The sequence below is a fragment of the Salmo salar genome, chromosome 05, assembly GCF_965601325.2.
Source record: "Salmo salar chromosome 05, fSalSal1, whole genome shotgun sequence".
Classification (NCBI taxonomy): domain Eukaryota; kingdom Metazoa; phylum Chordata; class Actinopteri; order Salmoniformes; family Salmonidae; genus Salmo; species Salmo salar.
The window spans coordinates 3,041,936-3,061,823 of NC_138295.1; the positions used below are offsets into that span (position 1 = coordinate 3,041,936).

At 46.6% G+C, this 19,888-nt stretch overlaps 1 protein-coding gene across 1 annotated transcript in view; it reads right to left on the reverse strand.

Moving 5' to 3' along the window:
• The window catches only part of LOC106591130 (vascular endothelial growth factor receptor 3), a 220,335-nt gene that overhangs the window by 108,179 nt on the left and 92,268 nt on the right, over positions 1-19,888 (reverse strand). Inside the window, exons 4-9 of the mRNA XM_082974983.1 lie at positions 9,390-9,526; positions 8,399-8,573; positions 5,194-5,333; positions 4,055-4,226; positions 3,295-3,412; positions 2,305-2,483 (exon numbers count right to left, since the gene is read on the reverse strand). Coding sequence (XP_082831109.1) covers positions 2,305-2,483; positions 3,295-3,412; positions 4,055-4,226; positions 5,194-5,333; positions 8,399-8,573; positions 9,390-9,526 — 921 coding nt within the window. The remainder of the gene's footprint in view (positions 1-2,304; positions 2,484-3,294; positions 3,413-4,054; positions 4,227-5,193; positions 5,334-8,398; positions 8,574-9,389; positions 9,527-19,888) is intronic.

Consider the following 19,888-nt stretch of genomic DNA (forward strand, 5'->3'; position numbering starts at 1 on the left):
CCTCCTGACAGAGCTGGTGTAACTGAGTCAGGTTTGTGGGCCTCCTTGCTCGCACATGCTTTTTCAGTTCTGCCCACACATTTTCTATAGGGTTGAGGTCAGGGCTTTGTGATGGCCAATCCAATACCTTGACTTTGTTGTCCTTAAGCCATTTTGTCACAACTTTGGAACTATGATTGGGGTCGTTGTCCATTTGGAAGACCCATTTGTGACCAAGCTTTAACTTCCTGACTGATGTCTTGAGATGTTTCAATATATCCACATAATTTTCCTCCCTCATGATGCCATCTATTTTGTGAAGTGCACCAGTCCATCCTACAGCAAAGCACCCCCACAACATGATGCTGCCACCCCCATGCTTCACGGTTGGGATGGTGTTCATCGGCTTGCAAGGCTCCCCCTTTTTCCTCCAAACATAACGATGGTCATTGTGGCCAAACAGTTATATTTTTGTTTCATCAGACCAGAGGACATTTCTCCAAAAAGTACGATCTTTGTCCCCAAGTGCAGTTGCAAACTGTAGTCTGGCTTTTTTTATGGCGGTTTTGGAGCAGTGGCTTCTTCCTTGCTCAGGTTATGTCGATATAGGACTCATTTTACTGTGGATATAGATACCTTTGTACCTGTTTCCTCCAGCATCTTCACAAGGTCCTTTGCTGTTGTTTTGGGATTGATTTGCACTTTTCGCACCAAAGTACGTTCATCTCTAAGAGACAGAACGCGTCTCCTTCCTGAGTGGTATGACGGCTGCGTGATCCCATGGTGATTATACTTGCGTACTATTGCTTGTACAGATGAACGTGGTACCTTCAGGCGTTTGTAAATTGCTCTCAAGGATGAACCAGACTTGTGAAGGTCTACAATTTTTTTTTTCTGAGGTCTTGGCTGATTTCTTTTGATTTTCCCATGATGTCAAGCAAAGAGGCAATGAGTTTGAAGGTAGGCCTTGAAATACATCCACAGGTACAACTCCAATTGACTCAAATTATGTCAATTAGCCTATCAGAAGCTTCTAAAGCGATGACATCATTTTCTGGAATTTTCCAAGCTGTTTAAAGGCACAGTCAACTTAATGTATGTAAACTTCTGACCCACTGGAATTGTGATACAGTGAATTATAAGTGAAATAATCTGTCTGTAAACAATTGTTGGAAAAATTCCTTGTGTCATGCACAAAGTAGACGTCCTAACCGACTTGCCAAAACTATAGTTTGTTAACAAGAAATTTGTGGAGTGGTTGAAAAACGAGTTTTAATGACTCCAACCTAAGTGTATGTAAACTTCCGACTTCAACTGTAGTTACCGTTGACGATGAGTGTGATGGTAATGATAGCTAACTGCAGCTTCCTGTCTGGGTTGGCGCCCCCCCCCCCCCTTGGGTTGTGCCGTGGCGGAGATCTTTGTGGGCTATACTCAGCCTTGTCTCAGGATGGTAAGTTGGTGGTTGAATATATCCCTCTAGTGGTGTGGGGGCTGTGCTTTGACAAAGTGGGTGGGGTTATATCCTGCCTGTGTGGCCCTGTCCGGGGGTATCATCGGATGGGGCCACAGTGTCTTCTGATCCCTCCTGTCTCAGCCTCCAGTATTTTTGCTGCAGTAGTTTATGTGTCGGGGGGCTAGGGTCAGTCTGTTACATCTGGAGTATTTCTCTTGTCTTATCCAGTGTCCTGTGTGAATTTAAATATGCTCTCTCTAATTCTCTCTTTCTCTCTTTCTTTCTTTCTTTCTCTTGGAGGACCTGAGCCCTAGGACCATGCCTCAGGACTACCTGGCATGATGACTCCTTGCTGTCCCCAGTCCACCTGGCCGTGCTGCTGCTCCAGTTTAAACTGTTCTGCCTGCGGCTATGGAACCCTGACCTGTTCACCGGACGTGCTTGTTGCACCCTCGACAACTACTATGATTATTATTATTTGACCATGCTGGTCATTTATGAACATTTTAACATCTTGACCATGTTCTGTTATAATATCCACCCGGCACAGCCAGAGGAGGACTGGCCACCCCTCATAGCCTGGTTCCTCTCTAGGTTTCTTCCTAGGTTTTTGGCCTTTCTAGGGAGTTTTTCCTAGGGAGTTTTTCCTAGCCACCGTGCTTCTTTCACATGCATTGCTTGCTGTTTGGGGTTTTAGGCTGGGTTTCTGTACAGCACTTTGAGATATCAGCTGATGTACGAAGGGCTGTATAAATACATTTGATTTGATTTGATTTGATTTTGATTTGATTTAATGATGATAGTTACTGTTGACAATGAGTGTTTTGGGGATGGTTACCGTTGGCAATGAGTGTTATGGTGATAGTTACCGTTGACGATGAGTGTGATGGTGAGTCTCCTCTCCAGCAGGGAGGCTGTGTTCTTGAGGAGGACGGTGTAGTTCCCAGCATCCTCAGGGTGAACGTCTCTGATCTCTAAGGTATAGTGCTGATGGAGACGCATCCTGTTGAACTCTGGACGACGGCTGATCAACTTATCACCTTTATACCTGAGAGAACATCCAAACAAAAAGGAATACAAAGTTGATCTTGATATAGCAAGGTATTGTAGCAAATAAGTATGATAAAATACATGCATCAGAAACAGAGAACACTTTGGGAATTGTCTGATCAATATCAGCAAGCTAGAAAAGCTAACTGCAGCAAAATAGCTAGCTACCTGATTGGCTAAACAGAATGTCAGCACACTTTTGTCCAGCAACAAACCTAGCACTGAAAGATACATTTAAAGGGCGTCCTCGCAACAAAGTCATGACATTATGAAGATAAATATTCCATATCAGATAGTTAATGTTCCATATCAGATAGTTAATGTTCCATATCAGATAGTTAATGTTCCATATCAGATAGTTAATGTTCCATGGCAGATAGTTAATGTTCCATGGCAGATAGTTCATGTTCCATATCAGATAGTTAATGTTCCATATCAGATAGTTAATATTCCATATCAGATAGTTAATGTTCCATATCAGATAGTTAATGTTCCATATCAGATAGTTAATGTTCCATATCAGATAGTTAATGTTCCATATCAGATAGTTAATGTTCCAAATCAGATAGTTAATGTTCCATGGCAGATAGTTAATGTTCCATGGCAGATAGTTAATGTTCCATGGCAGATAGTTAATGTTCCATGGCAGATAGTTAATGTTCCATGGCAGATAGTTAATGTTCCATATCACATGGCAAATAGTTAATGTTCCATATCAGATAGTTAATGTTCCATGGCAGATAGTTCATGTTCCATGGCAAATAGTTAATGTTCCATATCAGATAGTTAATAATGCCAGATGGTCTTACCACTGTATGTCAGGTCTGGGGTATGCTGACACATTGACTAACAGTTTAAAGGACTTCTGTCCTAATGTTGCCTCGACGACCGGGCCGCTCCTGTAGTCTAGGCTGATGAATGGCTTCTCTGCAACAGGACACACACACACACACACACACACACACACACACACACACACACACACACACACACACACACATAGGAGGGCAAAGAGGAGGTTTGGTGAAACCTACTTGCGTAATAAGAAACCTTGCCAGAAGACTTAGGAAAGGTCTTTAATTACCTAGGCTTTAGCTCAGCAGGCTAACGCAGTCTTGTGGTGCACAAAAGGCTGTCACGTCCTGACCAGTAAAATAGGTTATTTGTTATTGTAGTTTGGTCAGGGTGTGGCAGGGGGTGTTTGTTTAGAGTGTTTCGGGGTTTGTTGGGCTATGTTCTTGTTAGTCTATTTCTATGTTAGTTCTAGTATGTCTATTTCTATGTGGTGTTAATTGGGTTGACCTTCAATTAGAAACAGCTGCTCCTCGTTGCTTCTAATTGAAGGTCCTATTTAAGAGGGGTGTTTTTTTTCCTATGGGATTTGTGGGTAGTTATTTCCTGTTTTGTGTTCGTGCACCTGACGGGACTGTTAAGTGGCGTTTGTTGTTTTTGTTTACGTGTTTCCTTCTTTAATGAAATAAAAAGATGAGTATTCACGTTCCCGCTGCGTTTTGGTCCAATCCTTACGACGCCCGTGACAATGGCCCGGGTTTCAAACGTCGTTCTTACCGTGCACTATGACCTGCGTTGCCAGATCCAGTTTCTTCTCCGCACTGATGGCAGAGCAGGTGTACATGCCGGTGTCGCTGACGTTAACACTTTGGATGGTCAGGATGCTGACTGCCTCCGTGAACCCAGAGAGAGAATTACGCTTGTGCACTATGCCCACTGTACTGTTCATCTAGAGGGAGGGAGGGAGGGAGGGAGGGAGAGAGAGAGAGAGAGAGAGAGAGAGAGAGAGAGAGAGAGGATTACACTTGTGCACTATGCCCACTGTACTGTTCATCTGGAGGGAGGGAGGGAGGGAGGGAGAGAGAGGGAGAGAGAATTACGCTTGTGCACTATGCCCACTGTACTGTTCATCTAGAGGTGGGAGAGAGAGAGACAAAGGGAGAGAGGGAGAGAGAGGATTGAGAGAGAGAGAGAGAATTGAGAGAGAGAGGGATAGAGAGAGAGGGGGGGTAGAGAGAGAGAGAGAGAGGGGGGGTAGAGAGAGAGAGAGAGAGATAGAGAGGGGGATAGATAGAGGGAGAATTGAGAGACAGGGAGAGAGAGAGGGGGGTAGAGGGATAGAGAGAGAGAATTGAGAGAATTGAGAGAATTGAGAGAGAGAGAATTGAGAGAGAGAGAGAGAGAGGGATAGAGAGAGAGGGGGGGTAGAGAGAGAGGGGGGGGTAGAGAGAGAGAGAAAGAGGGATCGAGAGAGATAGAGAGAGGGATAGATAGAGGGAGAGAGAGAGAGAATTGAGAGAGAGGGGGGGTAGAGAGAGAGAGAGAGAGAGAGAGGCGGTAGAGAGAGAGAGAGAGAGAGAGAGGGTAGAGAGAGCGAGAGAGAGAGAGGGGGTAGAGAGAGAGAGAGAGGGGGGGTAGAGAGAGAGAGAGAGAGAGAAAGTAAGAGAGACAGAAATGTAAAGACATAAACATGACCTTCTATACACATACATCCATCTATTAACCGTTAGTTCCTCCAAGCTACATGAAATAGTACCATATAACATAGGACATCATTCAGTGAATTAGCTTCATCCGAGCTGCAGCGATACTGATCGCTTGCCGTAGGTTCTGTTCCATTCAAATGTACGTTTTTCCCTCATCATTTACCTGGATCTACGTTAAGCGTGCAAACTACTATTTTTCACCGGCCGTACCTGTTTTCCAGGATAAGACCACAGGAACTCAACGAGCGTGTTAAACTCAACGGTGGCGGTACAGTTGAGCGTCAGGGCTTCCTCCGTGAACAGCTCCACCGAGTCCTCTGGATAGAGCTTGAAGTCGTAAACCTGGCTTCCTGTCGGGTGGTTGGGGGGGTGAGAGAGGTCAATGTGACACCACCACAGTGACAAACAGAGCTGGCCCAGAGAAGTCGAGTCTCTTTGGCTGGCCCGTCACCATGTCCCTGGACCCCTGGCACCGTTCCATCACTTTTAAACTCACATCCTTCCTTTCTCTCTTCCTTGAAGTAATCACTTGAAGAAAATGACCTATTTACCAACATTGGGTCGGTGAAAGTTGCATAGTTTTACAACTATCCAGTCATTACAGATCAATGATTATTTCAACTAATTGAGGAAGTATTTGAACAAGGCTTGGGGCTGGAGTGGGCTAGCTCTGTCGACTCGAGGCTGAACAAGGCTTGGGGCTGGAGTGGGCTAGCTCAGTCGACTATAGGCTGAACAAGGCTTAGGGCTGGAGTCGGGTAGCTCTGTCGACTCTAGGCTGAACAAGGCTTAGGGCTGGAGTGGGCTAGCTCTGTCGACTCGAGGCTGAGCTAATCTGTTGAAATGTCCACCTTTCAAACGGTCGTCACCAAATCTGTGAGGACTTGATAGGGGAAACCAAACTGAATTCATCCAGTCCTTTCACCTGTCTTTAGGAAAACTTTAAAAGTACCAGCACTCGACCAAGATCTCTCTAATCGTAAAACTCAATTTGTGGCTCTCTGCTCTTATTGGAAAAAATGTGGACTCTTAAAGACTCTGTGTGAATCTGTATGAAGGTGATACTGTATCTGTACTAGCTAGCTAGTGTCTGTATGAAGGTGATACTGTATCTGTACTAGCTAGCTAGTGTCTGTATGAAGGTGATACTGTATCTGTACTGGGTGGGAGCTAGCTAGCTAGCTAGTGTCTGTATGAAGGTGATACTGTATCTGTACTGGGTGGGAGCTAGCTAGCTAGCTAGTGTCTGTATGAAGGTGATACTGTATCTGTACTGGGTGGGAGCTAGCTAGCTAGCTAGTGTCTGTATGAAGGTGATACTGTATCTGTACTGGGTGGGAGCTAGCTAGCTAGTGTCTGTATGAAGGTGATACTGTATCTGTACTAGCTAGCTAGCGTCTGTTTGTCTTAACGCTCCATCTGCGCTAAGACGTATGACAGGCGATGGAAAGCACTTTCCTCAGAGCCATGATTCTGTTTCTGTTGACCCGGGTCGATGTGTAAAGGTCATCCCTTCAGGTCTGGACTGAGAGACTCTGAGATGCGAGTCCCAAATGTCTCACTATTCCATATAAAGTGCACAATTTTTTGGACGAGGCTGGTCAGTAGTACTGCACTATATTGGGAATAGGGAGGCATTTGGGACTCAGCAATCTGAGAGGTGAGTGATATCAGACGATAACACTGCGAGTCCAGATCCTCAGGTGACACAGAGTTCAGTCCCGAACAGACATTTAGACAGCAGACGAAAAGACAGTGGTGAGCGCTTACTGCTTCTAAGAACCGTTGTCTTAGTTCGCTCTTAAATAAATTACTCTCCTGAACTTTCTTTATCATGTAATGTGTGCTGTTTCCTACTTCAGACCTGTGAGACTGGGATCTCTAAGGATATAGAGAGACATGCAGTATGGACGTCTCTGTTATAGAGAGACATGCAGTATGGACGTCTCTGTTATAGAGAGACATGCAGTATGGACGTCTCTGTTATAGAGAGACATGCAGTATGGACGTCTCTGTTATAGAGAGACATGCAGTATGGACATCTCTGTTATAGAGACATGCAGTATGGACGTCTCTGTTATAGAGAGACATGCAGTATGGACGTCTCTGTTATAGAGAGACATGCAGTATGGACATCTCTGTTATAGAGAGACATGCAGTATGGACGTCTCTGTTATAGAGAGACATGCAGTATGGACGTCTCTGTTATAGAGAGACATGCAGTATGGACGTCTCTGTTATAGAGAGACATGCAGTATGGACGTCTCTGTTATAGAGAGACATGCAGTATGGACGTCTCTGTTATAGAGACATGCAGTATGGACGTCTCTGTTATAGAGAGACATGCAGTATGGACGTCTCTGTTATAGAGAGACATGCAGTATGGACGTCTCTGTTATAGAGAGACATGCAGTATGGACGTCTCTGTTATAGAGAGACATGCAGTATGGACGTCTCTGTTATAGAGAGACATGCAGTATGGACGTCTCTGTTATAGAGAGACATGCAGTATGCACGTCTCTGTTATAGAGAGACATGCAGTATGGACATCTCTGTTATAGAGAGACATGCAGTATGGACATCTCTGTTATAGAGACATGCAGTATGGACGTCTCTGTTATAGAGAGACATGCAGTATGGACGTCTCTGTTATAGAGAGACATGCAGTATGGACGTCTCTGTTATAGAGAGACATGCAGTATGGACGTCTCTGTTATAGAGAGACATGCAGTATGGACATCTCTGTTATAGAGAGACATGCAGTATGGACATCTCTGTTATAGAGACATGCAGTATGGACGTCTCTGTTATAGAGAGACATGCAGTATGGACGTCTCTGTTATAGAGAGACATGCAGTATGGACATCTCTGTTATAGAGAGACATGCAGTATGGACATCTCTGTTATAGAGACATGCAGTATGGACGTCTCTGTTATAGAGAGACATGCAGTATGGACGTCTCTGTTATAGAGAGACATGCAGTATGGACATCTCTGTTATAGAGAGACATGCAGTATGGACGTCTCTGTTATAGAGAGACATGCAGTATGGACGTCTCTGTTATAGAGAGACATGCAGTATGGACGTCTCTGTTATAGAGAGACATGCAGTATGGACGTCTCTGTTATAGAGAGACATGCAGTATGGACGTCTCTGTTATAGAGAGACATGCAGTATGGACGTCTCTGTTATAGAGAGACATGCAGTATGGACGTCTCTGTTATAGAGAGACATGCAGTATGGACGTCTCTGTTATAGAGAGACATGCAGTATGGACGTCTCTGTTATAGAGAGACATGCAGTATGGACGTCTCTGTTATAGAGAGACATGCAGTATGGACGTCTCTAAGGATATAGAGATGCATGCAGGGTGTCCGTGTACTAGGTAGTGTATACTATGTAGTGCATGGTTACCTGTGGACTGCACCAAGTAGAGGGTAGAGCGGTAATCTCTCCCTTGTTGTGTAGCTTGGCAGTAAATCCCAATGATGAAAGGTCTGGAGTCTAAGGTCTGTCTAGGGATGGACCAGCCTCTTTTACTGTCCCACACCATCCCCTCATCCTCCAGCGGCATAGGTACCGTCTCCCACTGGGGAGAGAGGAGAGGAGAGAGGGATGACAGAAGAGAATGAGGAGAGGAGAGAGGAATGACAGAAGAGAATGAGGAGAAGAGAGAGGGATGAGAGGGGATTGAGGAGAGGAGAGAGGGATGAGAAGAGAAGAGTTGAGTAGAATATAATAGAGCAGAGTAGAATATAATAGAGAAGAGTAGAGTAGAATATAATAGAGTAGAGTAGAGAAGAGTAGAATATAATAGAGTAGAGTAGAGTAGAGAAGGGTAGAATATAATAGAGTAGAGAAGAGTAGAATATAATAGAGAAGAGTAGAATATAATAGAGTAGAGTAGAGAAGAGTAGAATATAATAGAGCAGAGTAGAGTAGAATATAATAGAGCAGAGTAGAGTATAATAGAGCAGAGTGGAGAAGAGTAGAATATAATAGAGCAGTTTAGAGTAGAATATAATAGAGTAGAGTATAATATAATAGAGTAGAGAAGAGTATAATATAATAGAGAAGAGAAGAGTAGAATATAATAGAGCAGAGTAGAGTAGAATATAATAGAGCAGAGTAGAGTATAATAGAGTAGAGAAGAGTAGAATATAATAGAGTAGAGTAGAGAAGAGTAGAATATAATAGAGAAGAGAAGAGTAGTATATAATAGAACAGAGTAGAGTAGAGTAGAATATAAAAGAGCAGAGTAGAGTAGAATAGAATAGAGCAGCGTAGAGTAGAATATAATAGAACAGAGTAGAGCAGAGTAGAATATAATAGAGCTGAGTAGAGTAGAATAGAATAGAGCAGCGTATAGTAGAGTAGAGCATAGTAGAGCAGAGAAGGTACCAACCAGATAAAGTGTGACGATGAGGTCGGGAACAGTGACTAGACAAGGTACTGTGATGTGAGTGGAGGATCGCGATATGAAAATGGTCTCGAGGTCGCCGTTACTTCCTCTGTTTCTCCTGAGGAAAGGCTGCTCCAGATCTGGAGGAAAGGAGGACAGGACAGTCACAAGGCAGTCAGAGAACAATGACAGATAATATACAATATAATACACAATATACACTTTTTAGAATGAAGACAATCAGTCGATCGTGAGTCGTTTGTGTTACCGCTTGGCTGGAACAAAAGTCTTTTCATACAACCCTTGGGGATTAATAAAATACAATCTAATTGCATCTAATCTCATCTCATTTCACCAACTGTCTGTGTATAAATCACCCCCGGCATATAACAGCCTCTGGGCTCCCTGCAGAGGAGTGTCATTCTAAAGTGTATAATATTGCAATGTAGTAATTTGCTCCTAGCGCCACAGATGGTACAATGAGCAAGATGTTTCACCGGATGTATAAATGTGAAGCATCCAGTTGGCGTTTCCACCTCACAACCAAATATGGTGATGAGAGGAAGCCTATTGGCCGGCAGTGGGAGAAGATGGAGCGAGATGGATTTTGGCCGACATTCTGCTCATTTTCTTCATCTATGAAACATTTGATCTCAATACTGTTTTCTGTTCTCAAAACTAGAATCTGTTACAAACAGAGTGGACTACGTTTTGTAGACTTTACCCTTTGGTAAATTTTTTTTTAAAATGGCGTTGTTTTCGAAGGAGTTCAAAGGCAAAATGTAATTATTGCACACTCGCACTTCACAGAGTTAGCATTCCCTAATGTAAATATGCAAATACAAATCTCGCTAGCTTGGGCTTGGTTCTGCCCACCTCCTTGCTTGGTTCTGCCCACCTCCCTGCTTGGCTCTGCCCACCTCCTTGCTTGGTTCTGCCCACCTCCCTGCTTGGTTCTGCCCACCTCCTTGCTTGGTTCTGCCCACCTCCTTGCTTGGTTCTGCCCACCTCCCTGCTTGGTTCTGCCCACCTCCTTGCTTGGTTCTGCCCACCTCCCTGCTTGGTTCTGCCCACCTCCCTGCTTGGTTCTGCCCACCTCCTTGCTTGGTTCTGCCCACCTCCTTGCTTGGTTCTGCCCACCTCCCTGCTTGGTTCTGCCCACCTCCTTGCTTGGTTCTGCCCACCTCCCTGCTTGGTTCTGCCCACCTCCCTTGCTTGGTTCTGCCCACCTCCCTGCTTGGTTCTGCCCACCTCCCTGCTTGGTTCTGCCCACCTCCTTGCTTGGTTCTGCCCACCTCCCTGCTTGGTTCTGCCCACCTCCTTGCTTGGTTCTGCCCACCTCCTTGCTTGATTCTGACCACTATGATTAATTTGCTCCTGTTGGAAACGACAGGCTGTGGTATATCTTGGGTTAGTTACAAAAAAATCTTTGCTAGCAGAACAGCTCAGCCAATAACGGTTAGAAACCACAGGATCCTGATTGTCTTCATTAGAACAGCAAGATAGTTTCACCTCAGGATATCGGTCTGATAGGTGAACGTACTCTATCTATGATGTGCTGCTCTGAAAATCACCTTGATTTTTCACTCTGTATGTGATTGTTACTGCATGGGGCCTCAGCTAGACTTCACAGTCATTTCTGTCATCAATTGACATTGTCTACATCCAAAATGGCACCCTATTAGATGCCTATGGGCCCTGGTCAAAAGAAGTGCACTATAGGAACTAGGGTGGATGGCTGCCGCTTTACGGGATCTTGATCAATTCTTCTACTTTCTGTGGGGTTTTTTTCCCCCCGCTAATCTCACTTTTTTTTTTTGTACATAAAGTTTCCTCCATTTCCTATGACCGAAAAAAGGCTTCTGGACATCAGAACAGCAATAATCCCTAACCTCCATACTGATTAAGATTTCAACTTCAACCAGTAGGGGGAACAGGACATACTGCAAACCCTGGACCAGGCCCTAATCCCAAAGACTCGGAAAAGGAAGAGATGGCCTAAGAGAGGCCGACGTGCGGGCACCCTGACGAAAGTACGTCAGCGAGTAAATTAACCGCATCTACCCTTCGTTCTATTGCCGAGGCACCAAATCACTGGAGAACAAACTGGACAAGCTCCGTTCGAGACTATCCTATCAACAGTACCTGAAGAACTGTAATATCTTATGTTTCCTTGGAGTCGTGGCTGAACAAGGAAATGTTTTTTTCTATTTATCGGCAGGACCGAACGGCAGGAATACCTCATAGTACCTCATGATGAGTTGTAGAACACACTATTTACCAAGAGAGTTCTCATCTATATTATTCCTGGCTGTCTATTTACCACCACAGAACGATGCTGGCACTAAGATCGCACTCAATGACCTCTATAAGGCCATAAGCAAACAATAAAATGCTCATCCAGAGGCGGCGCTCCTAGTGGCCGGGGACTTTAATGCAGGGAAACTGAAATCCTAACTTTTACCTAATTTGTACCAGCATGTTACATGTGCAACCAGAGGAAAAACAACTCTAGACCACCTTTACTCTACACACAGAGACGCGTACAAAGCTCTCCCTCGCCTTCCATTTGGCAAATCTGACCATAATTCTATCCTTCTGATTCCTGCTTACAAGCAAAAACTAAAGCAGGAAGTACCAGTGACTCGCTCAATACGGAAGTTGCCAGATGACTCAGATGCTAAGCTACAAGACTGTTTTGCTAGCACCAGACTGGAATATGTTCCGGGATTCTTCCGATGGCATCGAGGAGTACACCACATCAGTCACCGGCTTCATCAATAAGTGCATCGACGACGTCGTCCCCACAGTGACCGTGTGTACATATCCCAACCGGAAGACATGGATTACAGGCAACATTCGCACTGAGCTAAAGGGTAGAGCTGCCGCTTTCAAGGAGCGGGACTCTAACCCAGATGCTTATAAGAAATGCTGCTATGCCCCCCGACGAACCATCAAACAAGTAAAGCATCAATACAGGACTAAGATTGAATCCTACTACACCGACTCCGATGCTCGTCAGATGTGGCAGGGCTTGCAAACTATTAAGGACTACAAAGGGAAGGACAGCCGCGAGCTGTCGAGCCTACCAGACGAGCTAAATTACTTCTATGCTCGCTTCGAGGCAAGCAACACTGAAGCATGCATGAGAGCACCAGCTGTTCCGGATGACTGTGTGATCATGCTCTCCACAGCCTATGTGAGTAAGACCTTTAAACAGGTCAACATTCCCAAGGCCGCAGGGCCAGACAGATTCAATTCGGATTCAACTCCAATACGCATACAGCCCCAACAGATCCAAAGATGATGCATTTCTATTGCATTCCACACTGTTCTTTCCCACCTGGACAAGAGGAACAGCTTCACCTGGAATGCTTTTCCCACAATCTTGAAGGTGTTCCCACATATGCTGAGCACTTGTTGGCTGCTTTTCCTTCACTCGGCGGTTCAACTCATCCCAAACCATCTCAATTGCGTTGAGGTCGGGTGATTGTGGAGGCCAGGTCATCTGATGCAGCACTCCATCACTCTCCTTCTTGGTCAAATAGCCCTTACACAGCCTGGAGGTGTGTTGGGTCATTGTCCTTTTGAAAAACAAATGATAGTCCCACTAAGCCCAAACCAGATGGGATGGCGTAACGCTGCAGAATGCTGTGGTAGCCATGCTGGTTAAGTGTGCCTTAAATTCTAAATAAATCACTGACAGTGTCACCAGCAAAGCACCCCCACACCATAATGCCTCCTCCTCCATGCTTCACGGTGGGAAATAAACATGCAGAGATCACCCATTCACCCACACCGCATCTCACAAAGACATGGAGGTTGGATCCATAAATCTCCAATTTGGACTCATCAGACCAAAGGACACATTTCCACTCGTCTAATGTCCATTGCTCGTGTTTCTTGACCCAAGCAAGTCTCTTCTTATTATTGGTGTCCTTTAGTAGTGGTTTCTTTGTAGCAATTCAACCATGAAGGCCTGATTCATGCAGTCTCCTCTGAACAGTTGATGTTGAGATGTGTCTGATTACTTGAATTCTGTGAAGCATTTCTTTGGGCTGCAATTTCTGAAGCTGGTGACTCTAATGAACTTATCCTCTGCAGCAGACGTAACTCTGGGTCTTCCTTTCCTGTGGCGGTCCTCATGAAAGCCAGTTTCATCATAGCACTTGATGGTTTTTGTGAATGCACTTGAAGAAACTTTCAAAGTTCTTGACATTTTCCAGATTGACTGACCTTCATGTCTTAAAGTAATGATGGACTGTCATTTCTCTTTGCTTATTTGAGCTGTTCTTGCCATAATATAGACTTGGTCTTTTACCAAATAGGGCTATCTTCTGTATACCACCCCTACCTTGTCACAACACAACTGATTGTCTCAAACTCATTAAGAAGGAAAGACATTTCACAAATTAACTTTTAACAAGGCACACCTGTTAATTGAACTGCATTCCAGGTGACTACCTCATGAAGCTGGTTTAGAGAATGCCAAGAGTGTGCAAAGCTGTCATCAAGGCATAGATAGGGTGGCTATTTGAAGAATCTCAAATATAAAATATTGTAACGTGTGGGCTGGGAGTCGGGAAGCAAGTTCATGGAGTGAAGCGTTTAATAAATAAATGAAAACATAATACAAAACAAGAAACACGAACAACGCACTGACATGAAACAGAAACAATAACGCCTGGGGAAGGAACCAAAGGGAGGGACATATACAGGGAAGGAACCAAAGGGAGTGACATATACAGGAAGGAACCAAAGGGAGTGACATATACAGGGAAGGAACCAAAGGGAGTGACATATACAGGGAAGGAACCAAAGGGAGGGACATATACAGGGAAGGAACCAAAGGGAGTGACATATACAGGGAAGGAACCAAAGGGAGGGACATATACAGGGAAGGAACCAAAGGGAGTGACATATATAGGGAAGGAACCAAAGGGAGTGACATATACAGGGAAGGAACCAAAGGGAGTGACATATACAGGGAAGGAACCAAAGGGAGGGACATATACAGGAAGGAACCAAAGGGAGTGACATATACAGGGAAGGAACCAAAGGGAGTGACATATACAGGGAAGGAACCAAAGGGAGTGACATATATAGGGAAGGAACCAAAGGGAGTGACATATACAGGGAAGGAACCAAAGGGAGTGACATATACAAGGGAAGGAACCAAAGGGAGTGACATATACAGGGAAGGAACCAAAGGGAGGGACATATACAGGGAAGGAACCAAAGGGAGTGACATATACAGGGAAGGAACCAAAGGGAGTGACATATACAGGGAAGGAACCAAAGGGAGGGACATATACAGGGAAGGAACCAAAGGGAGGGACATATACAGGAAGGAACCAAAGGGAGTGACATATACAGGGAAGGAACCAAAGGGAGTGACATATACAGGGAAGGAACCAAAGGGAGTGGACATATACAGGGAAGGAACCAAAGGGAGTGACATATACAGGGAAGGAACCAAAGGGAGTGGACATATACAGGGAAGGAACCAAAGGGAGTGACATATACAGGGAAGGAACCAAAGGGAGTGGACATATATAGGGAAGGAACCAAAGGGAGTGACATATACAGGGAAGGAACCAAAGGGAGGGACATATACAGGGAAGGAACCAAAGGGAGTGACATATACAGGGAAGGAACCAAAGGGAGGGACATATACAGGGAAGGAACCAAAGGGAGTGACATATACAGGGAAGGAACCAAAGGGAGTGACATATACAGGGAAGGAACCAAAGGGAGTGACATATACAGGGAAGGAACCAAAGGGAGTGACATATACAGGGAAGGAACCAAAGGGAGTGACATATACAGGGAAGGAACCAAAGGGAGTGACATATACAGGGAAGGAACCAAAGGGAGTGACATATACAGGGAAGGAACCAAAGGGAGTGACATATACAGGGAAGGAACCAAAGGGAGTGACATATACAGGAAGGAACCAAAGGGAGTGACATATATAGGGAAGGAACCAAAGGGAGTGACATATACAGGAAGGAACCAAAGGGAGTGACATATATAGGGAAGGAACCAAAGGGAGGGACATATACAGGGAAGGAACCAAAGGGAGTGACATATACAGGGAAGGAACCAAAGGGAGTGACATATACAGGAAGGAACCAAAGGGAGTGACATATACAGGGAAGGAACCAAAGGGAGTGACATATACAGGGAAGGAACCAAAGGGAGTGACATATACAGGGAAGGAACCAAAGGGAGTGACATATACAGGGAAGGAACCAAAGGGAGTGACATATACAGGAAGGAACCAAAGGGAGTGACATATACAGGGAAGGAACCAAAGGGAGTGACATATATAGGGAAGGAACCAAAGGGAGTGACATATACAGGGAAGGAACCAAAGGGAGTGACATATACAGGGAAGGAACCAAAGGGAGTGAGAGAGGGAGCACACGTGACAAATATATGTTGATTTGTTAAACACTTTTTTGGTTACTAGTGTACATGATTCCATATGTGATATTTCATAGTGTTTGATGTCTTCACTACTATTCTACAATGCAGAAAATAGTTTTTAAAAAATGAAGAAAAACCCTCGAATGAGTAGGTGTTCTAAAACTTTTGACCGGTAGTGTACATTTGCAAAAAAAATATATATAATGTTTTTGCTATTATGAGGTATTGTGTGTAGATTGATGAGGGACAATTTTTATTTAGAATAAGGCTGTAATGTAACAAAATGTGGGAAAAGTAAAATGGTTTGAATACTTTCCGAACGCACTGTATATGGATGTTACAGCATGAAGCTTTCACAACCACTTCTGTCACCAATTTACTATGATGATTTACATGGTCGATTACCAGCGCTCAGACAGCCTAGTCATTACCAGAGAATAATAGTTTGTATCACAAATGGCATCCTGTTGTTAGGAGGGAGGGATGAGGTTCATGGCTGTGAGGAGAGGGGTGTTATGTTGCTAGGAGGGAGGGATGAGGGTCATGGCTGTGAGGAGAGGGGTGTTATGTTGCTAGGAGGGAGGGATGAGGGTCATGGCTGTGAGGAGAGGGGTGTTATGTTGCTAGGAGGGAGGGATGAGGTTCATGGCTGTGAGGAGAGGGGTGTTATGTTGCTAGGAGGGAGGGATGAGGTTCATGGCTGTGAGGAGAGGGGTGTTATGTTGCTAGGAGGGAGGGATGAGGGTCATGGCTGTGAGGAGAGGGGTGTTATGTTGCTAGGAGGGAGGGATGAGGTTCATGGCTGTGAGGAGAGGGGTGTTATGTTGCTAGGAGGGAGGGATGAGGGTCATGGCTGTGAGGAGAGGGGTGTTATGTTGCTAGGAGGGAGGGATGAGGTTCATGGCTGTGAGGAGAGGGGTGTTATGTTGCTAGGAGGGAGGGATGAGGGTCATGGCTGTGAGGAGAGGGGTGTTATGTTGTTAGGAGAGATGGATGAGGGTCATGGCTGTGAGGAGAGGGGTGTTATGGGATGCGTCCCAATTGGCACCCTAAGAGGGAGAGGTGATGAGCTCCGGCAGGGTAACTGAAGCAAGGGGCACTGGGAGTGAGGGTTTAAGGGGAGAGTGGTGAGGTCTGGCAGTCTAAATGAGGCAAGGGGCACTGGGAGTGAGGGTTTAAGGGGAGAGTGGTGAGGTCTGGCAGGCTAAATGAGGCAAGGGGCACTGGGAGTGAGGGTTTAAGGGGAGAGTGGTGAGGTCTGGCAGGCTAAATGAGGCAAGGGGCACTGGGAGTGAGGGTTTAAGGGGAGAGTGTTGAGGTCTGGCAGGGTAACTGAAGCCACATGGTCCCACTCTTATCCTACCGCCTGTGAGTTATATTTACTGCTCCTTTAATCTCCTCTCCCATCCCATCCCTTCCCCTCCCCTCCTCCCCTGCCCTCCTCCTCTCCTTTCCCCTCCCCTCCTCCCCTGCCCTCCTCCTCTCCTTTCCCCTCCCCTCCTCCCCTGCCCTCCTCCTCTCCTTTCCCCTCCCCTCCTCCCCTGCCCTCCTCCTCTCCTTTCCCCTTCTCTCCTCACCCCTGCCCTCCTCCTCTCCTTTCCCCTCCCGTCCCTTCCCCTCCCCTCCTCTCCCCTCCCTTCCCCTCTCCCCTCCCTTCCCCTCTCCTCTCCTCTCCCCTCCCTTCCCCTCTCCTCTCCCCCCCTCCACTCCTCTCCCCTCCCTGCCCCTCCTCTCCTCACTTCTCCTTTTGTCCTGTGGCCTTTTAGCTGTAATTTACTGCTGGTGGTTCATCTGGCTTTGATCAGCCTCCAGCAGGAATCTGGAGGAACTGTTTGGGCACCTTGTCAGGAAAGATCAACAAGACTATGAGATGACCAGTCAGGCAGTCAGTCAGTCAGGCAGTCAGCCAGCAGGACTTAACCTCCCCTACCTCCTCCTACCTCCCCTACCTCCCCCTACCTCCATAACCTCCCCTACCTCCCCCTACCTCCCCCTACCTCCATAATCTCCCCCTACCTCCATAACCTCCCCTACCTCCCCTACCTCCATAACCTCCCCCTACCTCCATAATCTCCCCCTACCTCCATAACCTCCCCCTACCTCCCCTACCTCCATAACCTCCCACTACCTCCATAACCTCCCCTACCTCCATAACCTCCCCCTACCTCCCCCTACCTCCCCCTACCTCCCCTACCTCCCCCTACCTCCATAACCTCCCCTACCTCCCCTACCTCCCCCTACCTCCATAACCTCCCCTACCTCCATAACCTCCCCTTACCTCCATAACCTCCCCTACCTCCCCCTACCTCCCCTACCTCCCCCTACCTCCATAACCTCCCCTACCTCCCCTACCTCCCCCTACCTCCATAACCTCCCCCTACCTCCATAACCTCCCCCTACCTCCATAACCTCCCCCTACCTCCCCTACCTCCCCTACCTCCCCCTACCTCCATAACCTCCCCCTACCTCCAAAACCTCCCCCTACCTCCATAACCTCCCCCTACCTCCCCTACCTCCCCTACCTCCCCCTACCTCCATAACCTCCCCTACCTCCATAACCTCCCCTACCTCCATAACCTCCCCCTACCTCCATAACCTCCATAACCTCCCCCTACCTCCCCCTACCTCCATAACCTCCCCCTACCTCCCCTACCTCCCCCTACCTCCATAACCTCCCCCTACCTCCATAACCTCCCCCTACCTCCATAACCTCCCCCTACCTCCCCTACCTCCCCTACCTCCCCCTACCTCCATAACCTCCCCCTACCTCCAAAACCTCCCCCTACCTCCATAACCTCCCCCTACCTCCCCTACCTCCCCTACCTCCCCCTACCTCCATAACCTCCCCCTACCTCCATAACCTCCCCTACCTCCATAACCTCCCCTACCTCCATAACCTCCCCCTACCTCCATAACCTCCATAACCTCCCCCTACCTCCCCCTACCTCCATAACCTCCCCCTACCTCCATAACCTCCCCCTACCTCCATAACCTCCCCTACCTCCATAACCTCCATAACCTCCCCCTACCTCCCCCTACCTCCATAACCTCCCCCTACCTCCATATTCTCCCCTACCTCCATAACCTCCCCTACCTCCCCCTACCTCCATAACCTCCCCCTACCTCCCCTACCTCCATAACCTCCCCCTACCTCCCCCTACCTCCATAACCTCCCCCTACCTCCCCTACCTCCATAACCTCCCCTACCTCTCCTACCTCCATAACCTCCCCCTGCCTCCCCCTACCTCCCCCTACCTCCCCCTACCTCCATAACCTCCCCCTGCCTCCCCCTACCTCCCCCTACCTCCCCTACCTCCATAACCTCCCCTACCTCCCCCTACCTCCATAACCTCCCCTACCTCCATAACCTCCACCTACCTCCCCCTACCTCCCCCTACCTCCATAACCTCCCCCTACCTCCCCCTACCTCCATAACCTCCCCCTACCTCCCCCTACCTCCATAACCTCCCCCTACCTCCATAACCTCTGTACAGGAAAGAGGTGAGAGAACATATAGTCACCCCCCACAGTGCTCCCCTCTCTCCCCCCAGATTGTATGTAACCTTAGACCAGAGGCTACCCTCACAATCATTACTGGTGGTGAAAGGAGGTGTGAAAGAAAAGACAGGGTTGGAAAAGACACAATGGAGATCATCTGTACTGAGAGGACTAGAATAGACAGCCTCATGGTTTTTAATCACATCACATCCAAGAAGGCCACAGTATGTGTTTCTAATCCCTTATTACATGTTTATTGTTGGTTTAATCCAATATTAGGGCCCCCTAATAGTTCTGAAAATAAATACATGTGAATCTGGAATCTGGAGTTTGTTTCCAACGTCGGGGCTGTTTTCCTAAAAGAAGTTAAATCCGCTTAGTATTTTATTTCCTTGCCACGAAACTAACCAATCTGGTGATACTGGTATGGTCCCAGTCCTACCTTCAGTCTGGTGATACTGGTATGGTCCCAGTCCTACCTTCAGTCTGGTGATACTGGTATGGTCCCAGTCCTACCTTCAGTCTGGTGATACTGGTATGGTCCCAGTCCTACCTTCAGTCTGGTGATACTG